The 24,643-nt window shown below is 37.9% G+C and overlaps 1 protein-coding gene across 3 annotated transcripts in view; it reads right to left on the bottom strand.

The window, feature by feature from the left end:
- Window positions 1–4,560: 4,560 nt before the first annotated feature.
- The window catches only part of TAF1B (TATA-box binding protein associated factor, RNA polymerase I subunit B), a 70,480-nt gene continuing 50,397 nt past the window's right edge, over window positions 4,561–24,643 (bottom strand). For 2 of the 3 annotated variants that reach the window (XM_019755962.2, XM_074331677.1), the window contains 5 exons: window positions 24,193–24,239; window positions 21,595–21,685; window positions 17,108–17,178; window positions 16,374–16,596; window positions 4,561–9,287 (listed from right to left, as the gene is read on the bottom strand). In XM_019755962.2, coding sequence (XP_019611521.2) covers window positions 9,086–9,287; window positions 16,374–16,596; window positions 17,108–17,178; window positions 21,595–21,685; window positions 24,193–24,239 — 634 coding nt within the window. In that variant the 3' untranslated portion in view covers window positions 4,561–9,085. Of the gene's footprint in view, window positions 9,288–12,684; window positions 14,489–16,373; window positions 16,597–17,107; window positions 17,179–21,594; window positions 21,686–24,192; window positions 24,240–24,643 lie in introns of those variants that run through there. The other variant, XM_019755964.2, reaches the window with a different exon arrangement.

Here is a 24,643-nt window from a genome sequence, read left to right as displayed (position 1 = left end):
CCCAGTGGACCTCCACTGCCAAGCCATCGCTGTGGGCAGCAAGGAGCCATCGAAGGATTTTGAGTCTCACAGCGTTCTTACATCTATTTTTGGAAAACAACTGGCAGAGGAATGACAAATGTTTGGAACGGAGAGAGATTTTGCAACCCACCAGGAAGGAGATGATGAGGGCCTGAGCTGAAGTGACTATGTCTCCAGAGAATTGGAGACCAATTGGAGACCAGCCAAAGAGGTACCTGGTGGGGGAACTGTCAGGGTGAGTGACGGATGAGATGTTGGGGGTGACAGATAGGGAGGGGTTGGCGATTTATAGCTTGGGTGATTAGGTGAATGGTGCTGTAATGAGAGACAGGGAGCATAGAGGACAAACAGGTTTGGGGTGCAGGTTTGGAAGGGGGTGGGTGAGGATATGCTCCAGTCATAAAAGCTAATGTTTTCGTCTTTGCAGTAGCACGGGGGTTCTTAAGTTCCAAACCGACATCACCAGGGGTTAAGGTCTTTGAGAGGCTGGAAGCTGCTGAAAAGTACAGATGCTGGAGCTACACTGCCTGGGATCAGAAGGTCTCAGTGTTCTTATTTGTAAAATAACACAGGACCACATCCTAGGATCATTTAGAGGATTAACAGAGGCGATGTAGGCATATGTTAAATGCTCATAACAGTGTCTGGCACATTCTAAGCACTGTATATAGACTGTGTTTCCCTGAAAATAACCTAACCAGGAAATAAGCCCTAGCATGATTTTTCAGGATGACATCACCTGAATATAAGCCCTAATGCATCATTTGGAGCAAAACTTAATAGAAGATCCGGTCTTATTTTCAGGGAAACACGGTATTTGGGAAGGCCACGGATACACCATGGGCAAAAGTCATGCCCATCTTTCCCCCTTGTTTCAAAAATACTTCAATTTGATCTAAAAACCAACATTTGGAAGACAGACACCTGAGTTCATTTGTTAAATACTGAACCTTGCACTGTTATAACTGACCAGACAGTAGGAAGCTTTTTGTAATTTTCCCCTTTTTTATCATCTTTACTTTCGTCAGAGACATTTATTAAACATCTATTAGATGGAGGGTTCTATAGGGAGCCATGAGAAATGGCTGCAGTCTCAAAGGCTTAGCAAAGCTAGGAAACAGGACACAAGCATAGGCTGTCCATATGAAATGCCCAAACAAGGGCGTACTGAGGAATTGAAAGGCAGGGAGAAGCCTGGGCAGCCCCACCTCTGTGCATCGGTGGGTGTGGGGTGCTGGGTGATAAAGGGCAGGCTCTGAGGCCACCCCACCACTCTGATCCTCAGGCCTTGTGGAGGAGGAGCCGGCATGGGAGCCCCGGGTAGAGCTAAGGAGCATCACCCTGATTCAGAGGCAGGTCCCTGGGCTGCACTTGGAGAAACTGGGCAGAGAGTGAGGAATGGAGCAGGGCGGACCTGCAAACTGTGTTTTGGCAGGACTGAGAGCAGCCCAAGGGCCCCAGCTGGGGGAGCGCCTAGGAAACAAGGGACTCTAAGCAGAGACCTTCCCAGGGAGACTTTTATTCTGGTGTGAATTTCTAAGGCAAGAAAGGTAAAAATAAGTAAAGGTGTTTTATAATAGTTTCTTGACCTCTAACATGGTAAAGAACACATTTGTCCTACTTTTCACCTTGGGAGTTTTAAAATTCATAGACCACCTTTTCATTGGGGGTAATGTTTAACTTCATCACTTCATCTGAATTAACGTGGACAACAATGGTGACAAAAGGTATTATATTTAAGTGAGATTTTTAACTTAAAAATTCCTTTGGGAATATCTGTGAGTCAGCCAGTTCAACCCAAATATCCATCAAACATGCACTAACTGTTCCAGAAGGAAATAATTGTTGCAGAAGGGCAAAAGGCCAAGTGAGCTGAAATACCAGGTTCTTAATTTATAAAGTCAATAAAAGAACTCTTTTGTAAGCTCTTCTTAAGCCGTAGCGAATTATCAGGCAAGTCTGGCACTAAAATCACTTTATGCTTAAATACTTCACAAGCGCACAAAACACGGGAAACATAAACTAAGAGCTTCTTGAAAACATTTTGTGAGAGAACTTAATACTGTGTGAATTTACTCAGTTTTCAAGAACGCAGTGGCATTTTAAATGTAAGAGTTATCGTCTTCATACTCAAGATAAAAATACATACTTTTAACTGTCTGCAATGTCCACAGAACTTTCACAGCAGCTACACTTTTGAAATTCAAGTCATGGTTTTCCTTAAGACTCAGTGTCCTTCTCTTCTTTGAAGCAATACATCTTTTTCTGTAAATATAGGGTTGGGTTAATACCGATTTTTTTTTCTAGGTGGCTTTGTGCCAATGGAGGAAAAAAACCCCAAAGAGATAACAAAGAACTATAGATACGCCCCCAGCCCAGGGCTCTCCTCCTTCCTTTGGGCGTTAGAAGGCTCCATTCCTGAAGTTGCAATGACAGGCCTGCTGTGTCCCCTTGGGTGAGATAACGCACCCCGTGGCTCATAGCCCTTAACCATCATTACATCCCCATAATAATGTTGATTGACCTGATGGGAGAGGAGCCAAAGCTCGCAGGTAGAAGACACTCCCTTTGCTTTTAAGTCTAACACAGAATCTCAAACTGCCTAAAGAAAACTGCATTTTTTTTGTGAAGGATTAAAAGAGAAAAAAAAAAAAAAACTATGTTCAAAATGTATGAGATATGTCTATAGATTATGAAATACTTAGGCCAATGTTCTGTATTCTCGTGGGAAAAGACTTGCATGGTATATTCATTGATTTAATTTTTTTAATTTTAAAAATTTAAAACGTTTTTGTTTTAATCTACTGTGACCACATCTTTAATTACTACACTTGTAGATAGATTTATTTAGATAGATTAAATGGGAAAACACGTAAAATATTTTATACAAGATACCGTGTTTCTGCAAAAATAAGACCTAGCCAGACAATCAGCTCTAATGTGTCTTTTGGAGCAAAAATTAATATAACACCCGGTCTTATTTTACTATAACATAAGACCAGGTCCTATATAATATAATAATAATGTAAGACAGCGTCTTATATTAATTTTTGCTCCAAAAGACGCATTAGAGTTGATTGTCTGGCTAGGTTTTATTTTTGGGGAAACACAGTAGGTGCTTAATAAATGTTTCACCTGTTTTCTATGTTTTTGAAGACAAGTAAAACATAAAATTTAACTCAATTTCAGCACATATATGCTATATTTACATGGCTATGAGGTTTTACTAATTATTGAGAGACAAAAAAAAAAAACTAAAAGTCTATTTTTTCCAGAAGTATCTGCTACATTCTATTTTCAGCCCCGAGAAGTATCTGATTTCACACTATTACAATAGTTACTGGATCTGAAATTATGTGAAATCTCACTTGGTTTTATTTCCCTTTAGGGTGGTCACCTGGATGGTAAAATTATGTTTCTGCAGCGGTATGGAACTTAATTTTTAAAAAATAAGATTTGCTCATAAAAAGAGATTCCACCCAAATCAACAAATATCTCGAGACACTCTAAGTGGCAAACTTCCCCTGAAAGGAGACTAAACATTTGATCCCTGCCCCCGACGGGACGCTTCCCTGGGCACCCAGCTCCCTGAGGTTCCCTGAGCCTGCCAGTGGCATCCATCTCTCCCTCTTCCATGCTCCCACTGAGCTCTGTTCGTACATCTATTATGGCACTTAGCCTGCTTCTGCTTTATTTCACAATTGTGTACCTCCGCAGCTTAGAAATAGCTGAGGCAGACATAGGGCTTGTGGAGATCACCTGCAGAGTGCCCTGTGACAATACAGGGTGACTGCAGCAGAGAAGAAATGGCGGTCCAGCCTACTAAGGCACCACTGAGGGTGGAGGGGCTCTAGAAGCACCTTCATGCTCCCAGTGAGGATACGGAAGGCAGCTGGTGGAACTCAGCATCTGCGGCCTTGTAGACCGCCAGACAGACCTGAGGGCACAGGATGCTGAGAGGAGCGATCAGCAGGGGGTTCCCCTGACCAGGCTCTGCTGTGGGGGCCCTACTGCCCCTTGGCCAGCACCAGTACATCAGAGACTGCCAAGGACCAGAGGACACATGTAGAGCAGGGTCTCTTCTGCCATCTCACCCTTGAACCCAGAGGCCATCTGAGGAAGGAGACAGAAGTAAAAACAGCCCTAATAGGGATCTGAACTTGAACTTTACTAAATATCTATTCCAAAGTGACTGTTTTAACCCCGAAGAGACTAAGATATCTTTAATCGGTAAGATTAAAGGTTCAAGGTGGTATTTCTCACTCTTTGCTGCCCTCCCAGCAGAATAAAGGCTTGGGAAAAGTAGATAATAAAGTCAAATGGCATTGTTTTTGTATGTTGCATGTAGTGAAATAAATTTTGACTCTGCTAATATTGTAGGTTCCTTGAGAGCAAAGACTGTTGAAGTCTCTGGAGAGACAGTGTATTGCAATAGTTTATTCCAGATTAATTGTGAGACTTCGGGCAAGTTACTCATCCCCTCTGTGTCTCAGGCTCCCGATCTGTGAAATGAGAACAACAGTACATACACCACGTGGGTTTTGTGAGGATAAAATTAATATCTTATTTATTAATTCAATTCAGTTAATGTATATGAAAAAACATATTAAGCACTTAGAAAAGTGGTACATAATAGACATTATGTAAGCATTTATTATTAGGTCTTATAAGACTAGAACAAATCTGGATGCTAACAGCTATAAAGTATCTAACATTAACAGATGTTAGGAATTGTTTTACCCATAATACTATAGCATCATATTTTACACAAATTAGATGTTAAGACTTTGAACTTGAGAGAAAAAACTACATATACACTGTTCATTGCTTATCAGCAGACAGTCCCCCCATCTTTCCTTGTTAACAGTACCCTAATTTTGCTCAAATATTAGACAAAGAGCCTCAATCCTGGGGAAGGTAGGAAAGCATTGTGATAATCTAAACCGATCATGGTAATCCTAGTCCCTTTTGCTAGTTACTGGGCAAATGACGCAGTTCTGGCCAATGAATGTAAGCATTTTATATACCCTGCCAAATCCCTCTCCTGAGCAGAAGTGCTGCTGCTTGTTTCAATTGTTCCTTCATTTTTTATAGCTAAGTAGTATTCCATTGTATGGATATACCACATCCCTCAACTGTTGATGGCTACTTGGCTTGTTTTCTTTTTCTGGCTATTCCAAAAAAAGTTGCTGTGAATATTTATGTATACGTCTGTGTGAAAATAGGCTTTGATTTTTCTTGGATAGACACCTAGTAGTGGAGTGACTGGAACATACGGTAGATATATTACTCACTTTTAAGAAACTACCAAACTGTTTTCTAAAATGGTTGTACTGTTTAATATTCCCATCAGCAGTAGGAGCACGAGTTGCTCCAAATCCTTGCTAACGCTATGGCCATTCTTCTAAAATTTCAGCCATTCTGGTGGGTGTGTGATAATATCTCCTAATGGCTTTTTTTGTTTTTTTAAAAGATTTTATTGGGGAAGGGGAACAGGACTTTATTGGGGAACAGCGTGTACTTCCAGGACTTTTTTCCAAGTCAAGTTGTTGTCCTTTCAATCTTAGTTGAGGAGGGCACAACTCAGCTCCAGGTCCAGTTGCCATTGCTAGTTGCAGGGGGCGCAGCCCACCATCCCTTATGGGCATCGAACCGGCAACCTTGTAGTTGAGAGGAAGCGCTCCAACCGACTAAGCCATCCGGGAGCTCAGCGGCAGCTCAGCTCAAGGTGCCATGTTCAATCTTAGTTGCAGGGGACGGAGCCCACCATTACTCGCGGAACTTGAGGAATTGAACTGGCAGCCTTGTGGTTGAGAGCCCACTGGCCCATGTGGGAATCGAACTGGCAGCCTTTGGAGTTAGAAGCACGGAGCTCCAACCGCCTGAGCCACCAGGCCGGCCCTCCTAATGGTTTTAACTTGCATTTTCCTGATTACTAATAATGTCAAGTACCTTTCATGTGCTTATCTGTTCTCTGTATATTTTCTTTGATGAAGCGTCTGTTCAAATTTTTTGCCCATTTTTATTTGGTATCTTTCTTACTATTGAGTTGTAAGAATTATTTTTGTAGATATAAATCCTTTGTCAGATATATGTTTTGCAAATATTTTTTCCCAGCTGGTGATTTGACTTTTCATTTTCATAAAAGTGTCTTTTGAAGAGCAAAGAAGAAATAGTTAACCTGAATAACCCTATATGCATTAAAGAAATTGAATTTGTCATTGAAAACCTTCCCAATCCAGACCCATATAAGCTTCACACTAAACATTTAAGGAATAACTACACAAATGCTCCTAGAAAATAAAAACAGGAGAGAAGGGAAAGCTTCACAACTCATTTTGAGATACAACTCATTCTGAGACGCCAGCATTACTCTGATACCAAAACCAGATAAATCACAGGAAAAGAAAGCTACACAACAACATTCCTTATGAACATGGAGGCAAAAATTCTTAACAAAATTTCAGCCAATCAAATTCAACAATATATTAAAAGAATAATAGACCATGACCAAGTGAGGTTTCTTCTAGGAATGCAAAGTTAGTTTAACATTTGAAACTCAACATAATTTATCATAGTAACTGGCTAAAAAGAAAAACCATTCCATCATCTCACAGATACAAGAAAAGCATTTGAAAAAAAAAACCCCAACATTAATTCCTGATTTAAAGAAGAAACTGCAAACAAGGATAGAAGGGAACTTACTCAGCCTCATAAAGAAAATCTGTGAAGATTTCTTTTCTAGCTACACTAACTCCTTAGGAGATCCCATCTAGTTTCAGAGTTTTAAAATATTATTTATATTCTGGTGAGTCCTACGTTTACATTGCCCCAGGCCTCTGAACTATGGATGTTTCCCTGCAACTGTCTATTTTGACATCTCTTCCACATCTAATAGGCATCTCAAACTCAATATGCCCGAAACAGAACTGATTTCGCAATCCCCACTCTTCTGAGAGTTCCCTGTGGTAGAAGACCTAAAATTAAGGCCCAACATTATGTGCTGCCTTGACAGCTGGTGAAACCAGGAGGGCCCCACATATCCCAACTACAAGTTCCCCTCCACTGCATTCCCATGAATCAAGTCCCCTAACCAAACACACCTTGTCAAGACGACCAGAAGCAGTTCCTGTCTATCCCTGAGTAGTGGGTTTGTTTCCTGCCAGTTCACAAAATTATTCTAACTAGCTAACGATACCCTCCTGCAGGAACTGGGGTCACCCATCCTCCTGATACTAGAAAGCCTGCCTCCCACAGTCCGTTGTTCACTGCTCCCAAGTGCGTCTCCACGGGCCCTGTGTATGTGCGAGGATTAATAAGCTGCTGTTGTTGGTCTCATCTGTTCAGTATTGGCTGCCAAGTGTTCAGCCATCCCTACAACCCTGGGGTGGAAATAGCTTTCTTTACAAACAGGATGAATACAAGGCAATTAAAGCAGCCCCATTGTGATAAATGGTACCTTACCTCAGTGGCTCAGGAAAAAAATATGGGCATTTTGATTTCTCACGCCCACAACCCACCCATCCCCAAACCCTTACTCATGCCACGCTTATTAAACTGTATGTGGGACTTCCCGACTTCACTTCCACTCGTCTGCAGTCCCAACCACCATCTCTAGCCTGAGCCAGTACCACACTCTCTAAGGTGGTCTCTCTGCATCTCTGCCCATTTCCCACTGCAGTCTGTTCACCACAGAGCAGTCTAAATGAGCCTCTTATGACGTAGGTTGGATTGCGTCATTCTTTTGCTCAGAATTTTCAAATGGCTTCCTGTGACAACTGGGATAAAGGTCAAAGCCCTTACCATGACCGTGAAGACGTCTTCCATCCCATCTGCTACCATCTCCCCTCCTGCCACAACACTCAGCCGCCCTAACAACTTGCGAATCCTGAACCCACCAAGCGCGATCCTGCCTCAGAGCCTTTGCATCTTTGCTTTGCCTGGAATGGCCTTCCTCGCGAAAGCTGCAGGGCTTGCTCCTTCGGTTGGTCTTGGCTCAATGTCCCCTCCCCAGAGAGCTCTTCCTCAATTACGTTTTATAAAATGGCCCACGCTACTACTCAGCTCCTACCTTGTTCTTTCTTCTTTGCCCCAGATATTATGCATCTGTTTACTGTCTGCCTCCACCCAATTAAAAGATCCTTAAAGGCAGGGATCTTGTTCAATGCTGTATCTCCGTGCCTAGAATGTGCCTGGAACACAGACGCTGCTCAGTAAGAATGTGTTGCATGAATAAACAAACAATAAAAATGCCCGATTTTTAATATCCTCACCAGGTATTAGAAGCCTTAATAATCTTTTCCAGTTTAATATCTGGAAAATAATATCTCTTTATTTTAGCTTGTATTTCTTTGAGTTAGGTTGAGTATACTATCCTGTTTTGGGGGCCTTTGTATTTTTCTCAAAAAGCTATCCTTTCATATCTTTTGTTCAGTTTGTCTTTTTCCTATTGCTTTACAAGAGCTATTGATACGTTAAAGAAATTATTCCTTCATCCTTCATATGCTACAAATACCTTTTCCCAGTTTGTCATTTGCCTTTGACTTTGTAGTCACATTATCAATTTTCTCCTTTGGCTTCTGGTTTTGAGACGTACTTAGGAAGTCCTTCTCCGCTCCAAGACCATCCAAGCATTCACACTTGTTTTCTTCCAATATTTTATGTATGTATATATAAATGATTATAATTTTTAGGTCTTTGATCCATCTCGGATTTACTCTGGGGCATAAAGAGTAAGGAAGTGACCTAGTTTAAAAAGCAAACTTAGCTCTAAAATACAATGAATACAAATTTCTGCATACCATTTATGTAACATTGTTGCTTTAATTTTCTTAAAAAAAATTCATAATTTAAAAAACAAATTCAAAGCTCACTTGTTTTCCAATATACATTTTTATAAGCACAGTGATATATATATATGTAAATATTTGTATGCACATCTATGTATGGATGGATATATATGCAAAAAATTCTGTTTTCCACAATTCTCTGGAATGTTATATTACATCTGACATTACTGTCACTATTAAAATATTTTCCCAAGAAAGTTTCTATTTTATTTTTGTCATTTTCTCACTTTCCTGGATCTTGAAGATTTCTTTTTCGTTTTACTGTATTTTGTTTTAAAAAGCCTCTTTTCGATTAAGCTCACTTCTTCATGGAGAAAGGAGGTCTTTATTCTTAGCAGGAAGGAGAAGAGATTTAGTATAAACTGATAACTCAGAGAGAAATTTGATTCTTCATAGGTTGTCACATGTTTACAATAGCTAGAAGGGGAAGAAAAAGGAAGACGTTAACTTTACATGGCCATTTAGAAATGGATGCATCTGTCCCTTGAACATCTCCCAAATAATTTAACATATATATGTTTAGGCTTAAAATAGTAATTTGAGCTGAAAGGAAAACTTAGAACAATTTGAAAAAACTTAATTTTACAAAGCAAAACATTTTAGCACTGCCCACACAAGGGACACACAGGTGGTACTGGACAGCCAGGTCTCACAACTCCTCGCCAGAGGGGCTGCCATTCCAGGCGGGCCCCCACTTCTTACCATGATAAAGGCACACAAAAGCACATAGGGAGAGATTCTGTATATATTTTTAAAACAAACAAGTGAAAACAAATAATCCACAACCCCACCCAAAGTAAGACACCAGACTTGATGATGTAGCTTGCAGTCCTGTATGTCTAATAGAAAGAAGAACTTACAAAGCAATTTCACTTATTTTAAAGTAGTAGAGCCTGAATTGGATCAAATCTCTAACTACCACCAAATCTCTAATTCTAATTACCAATCTCCAACTAACTCTAACTATACCAAGGTATAGTTTACCCAGGAGACAGAGGAACATATTAATGGTTCACGGAACTATACCATTTATAGGGTGTGGGAAATTGTACAGAACACATGACCTGGGTTACTCAACAAGTAAATTGCAAGGGAAAAAAGAGATAAAGGAGGAATTTACTAACTAAAACACCTAAGGGATATCTCTGCCACTTGCAGTGTAAGGATCTCATTTGGATTCTGAGTTATTTTAAAAAGTGCATGACAATTGGGAAAATCTAAACAGTGACTACATGTTTGATAATATTAAGGAATTACTATCAAGTTATTTTTAATGTCTGATTAATGATATTATGGTTTTGCTTTGAAAATGTTTTGATGCTTGGGATTTGCTCCCAAACCATCTAGGGATGAGGGTGGAGGACTGAGTTGGGGCAGGGATGAAGCAAGTCTAGTCTTGTTGACAATTGTTGACGCTGAATGACAAAGCACAGGAGGGTTCATTCTACTATTCTATTTTTGAATACACTTAAAGTTTTGCATAATAAAAAGTTTAAAAAACAAGTAAGATACAGAGAATATAAACTTTTAGATATTATGATTTATAAATATATATCGTCCTAAATTCCTGAAAGGACGTTATATTTGCACTACAAAACTCTGCCACCCAACAGTTGTGACTACAGATAATTACTCTTGGTTCTCTCATCTGTAAAACAGAAAAAAATAACAGTACCTACCTTATAGGTTGGATAAAAGGACTAAGTGTGAATATATATTAAGCCCTTAACTCAATAGTTGGCTCATAGTAAGGCCCAAAAATGTTAATTTCCCCTATACTACTTTAAAATTGCACTTAAAATCTTAAAGCTATGTATTTTAATAATATACAATAAAGCCAATACCCTACTATGTTCAGTAGTAGGAAATTTAAAGGCCTCAATGGCTTTTTCATTGATTGATTTTTATTATTTTTTATTTTTCAGTTACAGTTGACATTCAATATTATTTTATATTAGTTTCAGGTGTACAACATGGTGGTTTGATATTTATATAATTTACCAAGAGATCTCTCTGATCAGTCTAGTAACCAACTGGTACTACATACAGTTATAACAATATTATTGACTATATTCCCTATACTGCACTTTACATCCCCATGACTATTTTGTAACTACCAATTTGTACTTAATACCTTCACCTTTTAACACCCAGCACCTCCCATCTGACAACCATCAGTTTGTTCTCTGTATCTATGAGTCTGTTTCTGTTTTATTTTCTTCTTTAGATTCCACATACAAGTGAAATCATGTGGTATCTGTCTTTCTCTGTCTGACTTATTTCACTTAGTATATAATACCCTCTCGGTCCATCCATGTTAAGATGACATTCTTTTTTATGGCCAAGTAATATTCCATTGTATATATGTACCAGTTCTTTATCCTATCGTCTATTGCTGGGAACTTAGATTACTTCCATATCTTGACTATTGTAAATGACACTGCAATGAACATAGGGGTGCACATATCTTTTCGAATTAGTGCTTTGGATTTCTCCACATAAATACCCAGAAATAGAATTGCTGGGTCATGTGGTAGTTCTATTTTTAATTTTTTGAGGAACCTCCGTACTCTTTTCTATAGTGGCTGCACCAATTTGCAACCCCACCAACAATGCACCAGGATTCCCTTTTTCCTACATCCTCGACAATACTTGTTTGTTGATTTATTGATGATGGCTCTTCTGACAAGTGTGAAGTGGTATCTCATTGTGGTTTTAATTTGCATTTCTCTGATGATTAGTGATGTTGAGCATATTTCATATGTCTATTGGCCATCTGTATGTCCTTTTTAGAGAAATATCTATTCAGGTCTTTTGCCCATTTTTAATTGGATTATTTTTTTGGTCTTTTACCTCCTTAGTTAAATTTATTTCTAGGTATTTTTTTGATGCAATTGTATATTGATTGTTTTCTTAATTTCTCTTCTGATAGTTCATTATTGGTGTATAATAAAAATGCAACAGATGTCTGAATATTAATTTTGTATCCTGCTACTTTACTGAATTCACGTATCAGTTCGAATAGTTTTTTGGTGGAATCTTTAGGGTTCTCTCTATATAGTATCATGTCATCTGCAAATACGGGCAGTTTTACTTCTTCCTTTTCAATTTGGATAACTTTTATTTCTTTTTCTTGTCTGATTACTGTGGCTAGGACTTTTAATACTATGTTGAATAAAATTGGTGAAAGTGGGCATCCTTATCTTGTTCCTGACCTTACGGAGAACACTTTTAGCTTCTCCCTGTTGAGTATGATGTTAGCTGTGGGTTTCTCATAATGGCCTTTATTATGTTGAGGTATGTTCCCTCTATTCACACTTTGCTGAGAATTTTTATCATAAATAGATGCTGGATTTTGTCAAATGCTTTTTCGGCATCTATTGATATGATCACATGATTTTTATCTTTCATTTTGTTTATGTTGTGTATCACATTAATTGATTTGCAGATATCAAACCAACCTTGCATCCTAGGAATAAATCCCACTTGATCAAGGTGTATGATCTTTTTAATGTATTGCTGAATTCAGTTTGCTAATATTTTGTTGAGGATTTTTGCACCTATGTTCATCAGGGATATTGGCCTATAATTTTCTTTATTTGTAATGTCTTTGTCTGGTTTTGGAATGAGGGTAATGCTGGCCTTGTAAAATTAATAATTCCTTCCTCTTGAGTTTTTTAGAATAGTTTGAGGATAGGTGTTAATTCTTCTTTGCTAAAATTCACCTGTGAAGCCATTTGGTCCAGGACTTTTGTTTGTTGGGAGTTTTTTGATTACTGATTTGATTTTGTTAGTAGTAATCAATCTGTTCAGATTTTATTTCTTCTTGATTCAGTCTTGGAAGATTGTATGTTCCTAGGAATTTATGCATTTCTTCCCAATTGTCTAGTTTGTTGGCATATAATAGTTTGTAGTATTTTCTTACAATCCTTTCTATTTCTGTGGTGTTAGTTGTCACTTTTCCTCTTTCATTTCTGATTGTTCATTGATTGACTTAATAGAAATAAAATACAAGCCATTTTATTTATAGGAATTCTCATAAATATGGTGGCCACTTAACTTTTCTTACTTTCTAATTTTTAACTTCAGCTCTTTTGAGAGAGATTCTTTCAGGCAAAATGTTATCACAAAAAGGATAAAAGTATTATTTCTCTCACCTAGGGACTATAAGGAAAGCTCTGTTTCTACACTACAATGATAAGAAAAGGTACATAAATTATTCACTCAAGTAAGGACTTTTTATTTCTGAGTTACTAATGATACCTTATAAGGATTACATTCTTAATCATAAACTCAGAAAACTATCCTAGAGTTATAAGAGATAAAACCAAACATAATATACAATAATTTGTTATTGCCAAGTATCCTGCTGTGAGTAGAACATGTGTCAAGTGATGTTCCTTGAGCTTTGTGTGACATTGAAAATAAATGCATGTGGCAAATGGATGCTGTATGAATATGCTTATATAAATAACTTCCTGTGATTGGATACACATACATCTATATTTAAAGAGAGGGCAGTGTAAAGGTAAAACTTTCCTTATGAGAAGTTCAAATGTATGCCAAAGGAATAGTCCAAAGTCTGCACACACACATATAATAACCAGGTGACACAAGTTAATGTTTTGGTGGTTTCGAGTATATTCAAATTTGGCATATGACATATTTGAGTATTGTTTTTTACTATAGTTTAAAATATTAGTTAAAAATAAATCTTTAAAAATTCAAATCAAACTTCTGTGGGATACCCCAAACCCCTCCACTTCACGTGGAAGACCACTTGAGAAATCCTGGCTGTTCGCTTCCTGCCCCTCTCAGGGAGCTCAGGCATAGACATGCTATTAGCCAGTGCCTACGATAGGTGTTTGGACCTAGCGAATTGTCAGTAACTGGCCTATATACAGATGGGGACTTCTATAAATGTGAGGAATATTAAGGGCATTTAGATTCATTAAGATCGTTAGCTCTGCCTCAGAGAATAAGGATAAACCTCCCATATCTGAAGTGGTCTTGCAGCCTTTCTCTGCTTAGTTCTCAAGGCCTGAGTATTCTCACAATTATTTTACAGGACCCTGAAACGAGGGTTTGTCTCTTTGAACCCTAAGAAATGAGACTTTCTGCATAACAAAATGTTCTACGTCATTGAAGATCTGCTCTCTTAGGCGTCAAAACATTTCATTTTAACCATTTTGGATGCAAATCTTTAAAAACTGAGTTATACATTATTTGATTTTCTTAGGGCATAGTCAACATAATTTTTTCAGCCTTTACAATTATATTATTACACGTCCATTTTTATTGTGGAAATAGTAGAAAATACAGTAAGAGAGCCGAAATCAAAGAGAATGTACACAGTTTTGGGACATGCTCTGTGTTAAAGTTGATAACTTATGTGACGCTATTAATTGTGTCTCATGAATAAACTTCAGACCACGGGAATCTGAGTTCTTTTGTCAGCTTCTGATCCCAATGCTGGCTCCTCCACTGTTTGTCAGCCGGATGTCATTTATGTTTGCTGTCAAGATGCCTCTCAGCAGAGCACCTCTCAGTCTCCCTCTTACTTTCTTTAGATGATTAGGAGTTTGGAAATGAGGCGACTCAGCCTGTCAGAAACACACCTGAAGGCAGAGTAAGGAGGCTTTGAGTGAGGGACTAATGGGCTTCCTGAGACAAGTGCAGAAGCCTTAGTCATGGACTTTGTGACATTTTTATTGGGTGGCTGAAGCCTTTTTTGCTTACTCAGTGGTTGTAGGCTATGGTCCAAAGAAGCAAGGCTGACAGGAATTTCAGTACATAAAGTCACGGTGTCACTGATGTTTTGTCTATAGGCTTTAGTGTTTAGCCTTATAGTTCATGCAGAGAAAACAATCTCAATTACTTCATCTCTGATTATCCCAGGTCTATTTATAACGACTGTCTTATATTACACTATTAAATCTGTGAAGATCATCCAAAAATCCACTGATTGTGCTACTTGAAAAAGGAAAAGGTGTGAACTCCCCGCTAAGTCATTCAGGACCGACTCTGCGACAGGTGAGGTCTCGGCGGGTCCCCTCACTGGCCTGGGCTACACCCTTCTCTCTTCCTCTCAATGAAATCTTAAAATCTGAAAGTACTATGTTGCACTGACCACTGTAAAGGAACGCAGTGTCTTAAATGTGGAATTGTCCCTGCGACTGGGATCTGGCCTTTCATTGCTGCTGCTACTCCTTAATCATTCTAGACTCAGCTAAACTTTTTTGAGCAGTTAATTTTAATACAGATAACCTCATTTTATCATCTTCATCTTGTTATCCTGATACTCAACTCAGGAAGTGAAACTTGTTAATAGAAAATTAGTTTCGATTAAAATAATAATAGTGAGCAGTTATCATTTATTGAGCATTTACTATGTGACAGACACCAAATATCTCATTTAACTTCCATACAAACCCTATGGAGCAGCTTCCATTTTTCATTCATTCATTCATTCATTCATTCATTCATTCATTCATTCTCTCAACAAATAGTTGGTGAGCACCCAGGCTCTGTTCTAGCCTCTTAGATTTTTCATTAAATAAGACAGAGTCTCAGCTAAAGGACCTTGCATTTTAGTGTCAGGAGGCAGACAAACACAAAATAAATCTATAATACTATAATATATTTAATAGTGACAAAAGCTATAAGGAGAAAACAGGCAAGGCAGAGAGTGACGAGGTGTGAATGGTGGGTTGGTGCTATTTCAAACAGGATGGTTAAGAAAGGCTTCTCCAAGAAAGTGAAATTTGAGCAAAAAACTGAAAGAAGTGAGCCTGTATGAATACCCAGGGGAAGAGCATTCCAGGCTGAAGATACAACACATGCAAAGTCCTGCATGGGGAGCGTACTTAGCAAGTTGAAGGAACAGCTAGGAGGCCTGTGTAAACAGGAGCAGTGAGCTCGAAAAGGAGGTTAGCAGGAGAGGTCAGAGAACAGCAGGGGCTTGTAGGCTCCATAGGGTCTTTCGATGGTAAGTTACTTGCCCACAGTGAGCAAGCAGCAGAGATGGGATACGAACAGCCAGATTCATTAGCAAGTCCTCTTAACTACCGTGGGAAACTGCCTTATGGACAATTTGTAAGTCAATACGGGAATGAGATTAGTAAGAAAAGACTTTCCGCAATGACAAAAGTCTTTATAATCTAAAACTTTTCCCCAGCTTTACTGAGATATTATTGACATATGACATGTAAGTTTAAGGTGTACAATGTAACAATTGGTTGCATGAATGGGTTGTGAAATTATCACAAGATTGGTTAACACCTCCATCCCTAAAACTCTTAAAAGAGACTCGATGCATAATTCCAATTTTCTTGATTCTGAGCTCACCATTTTCTATTTCCAACAAACAACCTATCTGGCTCTCATTATAGCCAACTCCTTTAAATTACATGTGACTTTTTTAATTAGAAAAGAATACTACTTCAGGCCAAACTAGAGGTTTTATCATGTTTTTATCCTTTGATTTCTAAAAGCATCACATACCTTTTACAGAACTTCTGTGTACTAAGCCAATATAGTGAATTCTTGGTTGTCAGTGACTGGCCTTTCTTCTTCAAGATTCCCTGGAGGCTATGTCCATGGAAACAAGTTTTATCAGTGTCTTCTTCAGTCCAATTGAACTGAAAACTTGAAGGACTTTTTTTTTCAACAGTTGGTGTTGAATCGACCAGTGTGCTAAACTGTTTTTGTAGATTTACCACCATTTCTGGAAATGGAGGAAAAAAAGGAAAGGAATAAAACAAAAACTAATGTTAAATTGCAGGTGAAGCCTGTAGTTTACTTGACAGTAATGTACCAATGCTGGTTTCTCAGGATGACAAACGCAGTGGTAATGTAAGAGGATAACATTAGGGAAACAAATTGGAGGAGGGAAACTACTTAAAAAGGGATAAAACAGTAAATTTTATGTTATGCATATTTTACCACAATTTTAAAAAATGAATAAGACAACCTAAAGGCTCTTAACAAAGTGTTCTGAAAGTCACAGAAATACAGGATTTTATATTTTGGTGGGAACTCAAGCTCTGTTTGGTATAACGGCACGTTCCTGAAATACATAGATTTCTGTGGAGATTTCTCACGGGTGATGTGTCTTTGGATGTGCACTGAATACTTGTTACAGAAGAAAAAAATTACTTCTGCATTCACTTTCAAGATATTTAGCTTTTCTACAACGGTGTTGCTACTTGGCATTCATAAGAGAAAATGCAACTCACCTCTTCTTTTATATACCACTGATCTGTCAATGGACGAGTGGTAGAGCGGCTTCTCGCTTTTCCACACATACCTGCACAAGGTAGAAAGACAGCTGGAGCGGATGGGGAAGAAATGGACTTAAACACATTTCAGAGAAGGTTCTCTGAAGCAGTGCCTGAAATTCCTGATGTTCAGTGTAAAAGCTCTGGCTTAGAATGACGAATTGACATGTGTCTGCAGAGCTTATGTCCTACGCAAGCACGCAGCCCTGAAGGAGAAAACAAGCCAACAGAATGATGTGCTGCTCCCAGATGCCATGAAATCCTGAAGGAGCTGTTGATTATACAAAAAGTGTAGAGATGGTTTCCCTCACCACGAAATTCCCTTGCTGCCTATTCTCACAGAGCAAAGCCACCTAAGAAACTGTTTCTCCGTGTTTTTGCCCAACTGCCCTTTTGCTGAGGATTTAGCGGTTCTTGTGATTCTGCTAAGTCAGACAAAGTGAACAATGTGTTCGAGTCTTCTGTCATTAATGCCTGGAAATTAACCCTATCCTTGGTGGCAATGAGATCAGGATTCCAGTATGACAGTCCTAATGGGCTCTGCACTGACTTAACCTATCCTTCCCGAGGGAGTGCCAGACAGGGAGGCCCCCTGTAAAATGGAGATCCTGCACTGAGCTATAAAATGTACATAACAGCGCCTCCTCCAGAGAAAGGACCAAGAGCCATGTGGGGTTCTTCCAGGTTGGGGATGACCAGTCTAGAGTCAGGTTAAAGGGAAGCGACATGTTCTATTTCTAGTTCCAGGGGCCCATGCTAAACTTGGCCAAGCAGACTGCTGCCCTGGAATAAAGATCACACTTAATGTTCATTTTTAGTCTCATTTTCCTTCTGAGTTTCCTAAAGTGGAGGATTTTCATAATTTATAGTAAAAAATAACAACTGCCTTCTTCTTGATCCCAGGCCTTTCTTATTGAGAGGCAGTGTGGCAATAGGAAGAGGACTGAATCAGGACGCCAGCTCTACCACTTCCTAGTGGTATGACCTTGTGGAAGTCATTTGCGACGAATTCTGGAGATTCTCAAGGGCAGACTAGAGACTGTCTCACCCTTCTCTATGGCCCTAGTGTTGGCAGTGAATGGCACATGGTAAGGACTCATTCAAATATTTTTAAAAAGAATGAAGGGATGAGCAAATGAACAAATGAATTCAACATCTCTAAATCTGTCTTCTACTTTCACAGGGTTGTTGTTCTGTACAATTAAGATAATGCATGTAATGGTTCTTTAAATCTACACCATTGTTGGAAGTAATTATTATCCAGTGCTTGACTGAGTGTCTGGGTAGTAGACACTCAAGAAATATCTGTAGGTTTTCTACAAAAAAGTTGATAAGAAACAGAAAGTCAAAGATTCAAATATTTTTTTAAAAATTTATGGTATTTGATAATGGGTAATTTTTTGCCATTCTTTTTTTAATGTTGGGAAAGAAAATGCACATAAAAAGTAAACATTTTAGTAACATTCTGCTAGCGAAATAATCATTTTAACCAATTTAAGAATTGAGATTTTTCTCAAGGATTTAAAAAAGAACTTGATAAAATCAGTAAAATCTTGACTTTATATAAAATAGAGTTGTTAACTTTTTACTTTGAGTTCTCGCAATGATTAAAAATGTTAAGAATAGAAATGAAACTTCTCTCATCATCTGGGGGCAGCAGAGATGTAATCGATGTTGCTAGATGATAGTCTTCCTGAAAATTATGTGTAAACTAAATTTTAATGAGCCACAGCACATTTAAAATATATCAGAAAGCTTGTTATGTTATGCCTATGGTAAATGAGTTTGTGATTCTTTCAAATATCTTTCTTTTGTTATTTATTTTCCTAAATAATAAAAGTAAAAACATACTCAAGGTAAAAAAAATCTCAAATAATAAAGAAGTTCCCTAAACAGTCTAATCCCAATTTGTAGACAACCCCACTGCTAAAAATTCCTTGTGAATACCTAATCTAGATAGAATTTCGTATGCATTTATAACAAATGCCCACACAGGTGTCAATGATAATATAGCCAAGGAGGCATTGTTACTCCTTTGGGGTCATATGCCCAGAAAATGGGGAAGGCGCTCTAAAATAACAACTCTGTTTATACTCCTTCTTCAGACTCCTTCTTTAGGACTTTATTTTGCTTACCTCTTTCCCAAACTACAAAAGCTACAAAAAAACAGAGACATACCACAAAGTCCTGTATGTTTCCCTCCAGTCTCTATATGATTTGTTTCCCATTGTTAAAAATTAAGGTGTAATTTACATGCAGTAAATTCATCCTGTTCAGTGTATGGTTCTGCTAGCTTTTACCAACACGCACTGTTGTGTAATCACCACCATGATTAATATATAGAAGAGCTCCGTGCCTCCAAAAATCTCTCAGGCCTCTTGATGATCAACCTTTCTCCAAACCCCCAGATCTTTAATCTCAGGCAAACACTGATCTGCTTTTCTGTCCCTATAATATAGTCTTTTCCAGAATGCCAGATAAATGGAATCATACTGTATGTAATCTTTTGAGTCTTTCATTTAGCATAATGCATTTAAAATTCACACATATTGTTCGATGTATCAGAAGTTTGTTCCTTTTTATTTCTGAATGTATTCCAGTGTTCAGGTATGTATACTACAGTTTCTTTATCCGTTCACCAGCTGAAGGGCATTTGGTTGTTGCCAGTTTGGGGTCGCTATGAATTAAGCCACTATAAACATCCGTATATATGTTTTGTGTGAACTTACTTTCATTTCATTTGGGTAAATACCTAGAAGTGAAAATTACTGGGCAGTATAATAAGTGTATGTTTCACTTTATGAGAAACAGCCAAACTTTCCAAAATGGCTGCACTATTTTGCATTCTCACATTTGGCACGGTCAGTTTTTTGTTTGTTTTGTTTTTTGGTCATTCAAATTGGTGTGTAATGCTATCTCATCATGGTTTTAATTTGCACTTCCCTACTAAGAATGTTGAGAATCATTTCATGTGCCATCTGTACATGTTTGGTGAAGTATCTATTTGAATCTTTTGTCCATTTAAAAATCTGGGTTGTCTTCTTATTGTCTGAGAATTCTTTATATAAATCTTTATATAAAAAGAATTCTTTATATAGATATAAATCTTTTATCAGGTATGTGATTTGCACATGTTGTCACCCAGCTTGTGGCTTTCCATTCTTTTACAAGTGTCCTTGGAAGAGCAGTAGTTCTTTCTTCTGATGAAATCCAATTTATCATTTTCTTTTATGCTTTAATAACTTTCATCTGACAACATGGAACATGACATCCAGAAGCATAAAGAAAAATTAGAAATTTATGTCAACAGTGGGGGTTGGATAGGCCGAAACAGACAGGTAACCAGCATGCACAGGGGCTTTGTACCCAAACACTAGTCTGTAGTGATTTCCATGTGACTTCACTTACCCCAAAGCATCTACTCTATGAAGTGGGATCTTGGTAATAAATTTCCTGGACAATCTCTTCCCTGGGTCTGTGTCACCCATGGAGACCCAATGACTAAAGAAACATTTCTTCTCCAACAAGGAAGAGGAAAACCCCATTTCCTAGGTATCCATGGGCTGCCAGAGTAAGTTCACCTCCCTTCCTCACTGTGCATCAAGCATGAATAGTGAGAGGAAACTGTTATTCCTCTCCCCTTTCTGGCAAGAACCCTCTTCCCCATAGTGCTTTATTCATCCCTATAAGTCTGTTTCTCTATTTCAAAGTTCTTTTAAATTTAGAGAAATATAATCTAGTTCTATCTCTGAAAATAGAAATTTAGTTCTTAGAGCATAAAGCAGCCATTATTATTGATATTTATGAGGAAACTAGAACCGAATGAATAATCATTTAACTACTTTGAGGAACCTTGGTTTTTCTCAAAGGATATAAATTATTTGATCAAATGAGTATTATTGTAAATTTACATAAAACACAGAGATATTAACTTTTGCTTCAAAGTCTCATAGAGACTCAAAGTTCTATAAATACATATGAAACTGCAAATCAGAGACCAACAGAAATGCAGTATATATTATATAAGATATAGTATCTCAGAAAATTTCTGAGCAAACTGAATTTCAGTGCACTGAGGCTGAGAGGTTCCATGGCTTGCTCATGATCACAGAGCCCGGCAATACAATCAGGATTCAAACCCAGCACTGAATCTTTCCTCTCTACAACGATGGACCTACATCAGAATGCAAGTTCAAAGTCAAACAGTGAGGCTGAATCAAATACACTCCCTTTCTGCTTCCCTTTGTTTTGATTTTTATAGGGATCTTTATTTTGGGACAACATTCCAATTAAAGAAGAAAGTTAATTAGAATATCAGGCTAACATTTCTAGGAAAAATGTCACAGTGCTGATGAGCCTATACTGATGAAACTTCAGCTTTGAAATGTAAAGTAACAGACTTGAAAATAAAGTAGGTGAACCTAAAACTAAAAGAAATAACATACTTTGCCCTGGCTTCCTCCCATTTTTGTTTCTTATCATCAAAAGATTTCTTCATAACTTGGTACCATTTTCTGAAATCAAACCATGGCTTATCTGAAAAAAATGAAATCCACAATTATTAACCAAATAAGTCACATACAATAATTTACACTGTTCATCTGAATCTTCATTCATAGACATAACTAAATATTTATATAATAGCCCTTGGAAATTATGGATGGAGTCACTGTCTCAGTACTCTAACATGACTCCTGAGCAATCAGTCACTTCTTCCTCTGAGTTTCTACCAATAGCACGGCCATAAACTAGGTTATCCTAAAATCATCTTGTTATATGTCTGTTTCTCCTAGATGTGACTACTACCTCCTTGGGAACAGAAGACATATTTTGTTTTGTCACTACACAATAAGGCCTCTTCCTCCCAACCCAACACCCAGCACAGTACCTGGCACATATGCTTCAATATGTTTGAGAATTCATGAATTAAGGAACAAATGATTAACAGATGTGTGAAATGGCACTATAATAGCTAAATCCAGACCCAGTTTCATCTCCTATTCCTCCATTTCAACTCCTATTCTTGTTCTTTCTATTACTAATCCAAATCCAAAGCTTCTAGGGGTAAGAAAGTAGACTGCATTGGACAGCTGGTGTGAGTGTATGTTCAAGATGTCAAGGTTTGAGAGATAACAGCATTGAATGTAGTTAAATAGGGTCACTCCTCACTCTTTTATTCATTCTGTATGGGGGGGTGGGAAGAGTGAAAAAGGAAAAAAGGAAAATAAAAGGTAAAACAGAAGATTATAGAGTGAGGGAGTTAGAAGGAATACTGAAAGGAGGAAGATGGCTGAGTGAAAGCCTAATTGTTTACATATTCTCCAATGAAGACAGTCTCTCTTAATGTCCAGATAAAAATCTTTTCAACTGGCCAAAATAATGACTTAAACTAATAGAGACTTATAGGGATACAACCACAGAGGCGAGGCAATGACCACCGACCTATAAGGATAGAGGAAAATTATAACGATCAATTAAACACAAGGTCCTTGGACTTTAAGTGAGGTGGAAAGCCCCTCGTGGAGGATGGGGGAGGTGGGGACAGTGGGCAGCAGGGAAGAGCAATCCCTGTGTCGCTGGCAGTGTAGATTTATTTTGAGGATTAGGGGAGACAATGTGTCAAAGTGCTCTATTGACTCTTAAATATCTACACAGTATAAGGTGATCCTTGAGCACGAGAAGGGACATTAGAAGACATCTTGTTCAACCTTTTACTCCACAGAGGAGCCAACGTGAAGCAATGTGCAGAAGGAAGGATTCTGCACATGTTCTGGAAAGAACACACAAACTGCTACCATTAAATCTAAGCTCCTAAAACCGATGAACAAACGTATGGAAGAAAACAAAAAGTCAAATTTGTACAAGAATAGAGTAGAAACGTGGTTGCCAGGGACTGGGGTGGGGAAAGAAGGAGAGGTCGGTAAAAGTGTATAAACGTTCAGCTACATGATGAATAAGGTCTGGGGAATCTCATGTAAAACATGGTGACTATAGTTGATAACATTGTATTGCATAACTGAAATTTGCTAAGAGAGTTAAACTTAAATGTTTTCACCAAAAAAATATGTGACGTAATGGATGTGTTAATTAACTGAATGGGAGGAATCCTTATTTTACAATGTATACATACATGAAATCACCACAATGTATACTTTTAAATATCTTACAATTTTACATGTCAACTACTCCTCAATAAAGCTGAAATTAAAAAAAAAGGACAATGAACGTAAATCCTAGTGAGAACATTAAGAGACCAGAATTGAATTTAAGAATTCATGTATTTATCAAACATTACTGAGTTGCTTTTAGGCCAGTCATTATGTTAGGCACTAAAGATACATTAGGAAAAAATAAAGTAAGAAAGATATGATCCCTTTCTCTAGAAGCTTACAATCTACCTGTCTATCATTTATGTAGACTCATTATATGCCAAATAGTCTTCTAAGCACTTTACAAATATTGACAATCCAATAGGGACAGACATATTAGTCAACTAGTTGTAATGCACTGTGCTAAACATCTAACAGAAGTTTGGACAGTAGTAGCTGTAGCAGGAGTGATTAATTTTAATGTGGAAAATGGTGAGGTGGGGAGTGGCTGTGAGAGAAGGTAGGAGAGCGCATTTATGTTGTATCTTGAAGAATGAGGATGGATTTTCCAGGGATTAAAAGAGTTGGGGGATAAGAAGGAAAGAGCATCTCAGGTAGGAGAACCAGTGTGAAAAAAGGTTGATGGCATTACAATAGATGGCACAGTGACAAAATGGTCCTCAAGTTCATGGTCTACTATGGCTAGTGAGTAGACGCTGGGAATAAAAAAGCAAGCTGGACTTTACACACAGTAGGAAGTCAATGAAATGTTTTAGTAACTATAGAGATGTAATTAGATAACTATATGAAAAAATAATCCTGGTACGAGGTACAATTTCTATCCATGTATATGTATGTGTGTACATGCATATTTTCAGTTTCTTTCATATGTTTATTGTGTCTTTTTAATCCATTGCTTACGCTTTGAATTTGATTGATAAAAAAATTAAGTACCTTCTTTGTTCTCTTCATTATACTTCTCAGCAATCGTAGACAAAGACCTAGACATACCAATAAAGAAGTCAATTTATTTAGAGATCACTTATTTGAAGACAGTGAAATTCTGAATTCTTCTGAAAGAAGAGTATGGAACAGTACTTGAAACTGATGCCAACTTGAATGGAGACGCAATCCCTGAAACGGGGAGGAAGACATTGCAAAAACTGCCACTCTTTTTGGCACTTGGGAGGGTAACATTTTAAGACTACTTTCCAAAAGAATCTTTGAGACACAGTGCCAGGAGCCTAAAGGCATGTAGATGACGTGCCAAACAATTCCTTAGGATTTGTGTATGATGATTTAAAACTTGGGAATCAGTGGAACAATGAGAAACGTGTACCTACCTAAAAAATAGAAATAAAACATCAACAACTTACTAAGGTAGAATGAAATCTCTGGCAACTAG

The sequence above is a fragment of the Rhinolophus sinicus genome, linkage group LG05 (genome assembly GCF_036562045.2).
Source record: "Rhinolophus sinicus isolate RSC01 linkage group LG05, ASM3656204v1, whole genome shotgun sequence".
In the NCBI taxonomy this organism is placed as follows: domain Eukaryota; kingdom Metazoa; phylum Chordata; class Mammalia; order Chiroptera; family Rhinolophidae; genus Rhinolophus; species Rhinolophus sinicus.
The sequence above is the reverse complement of the archived record's forward strand: the minus strand, read 5'-3'. Positions and strand labels throughout refer to the sequence as shown.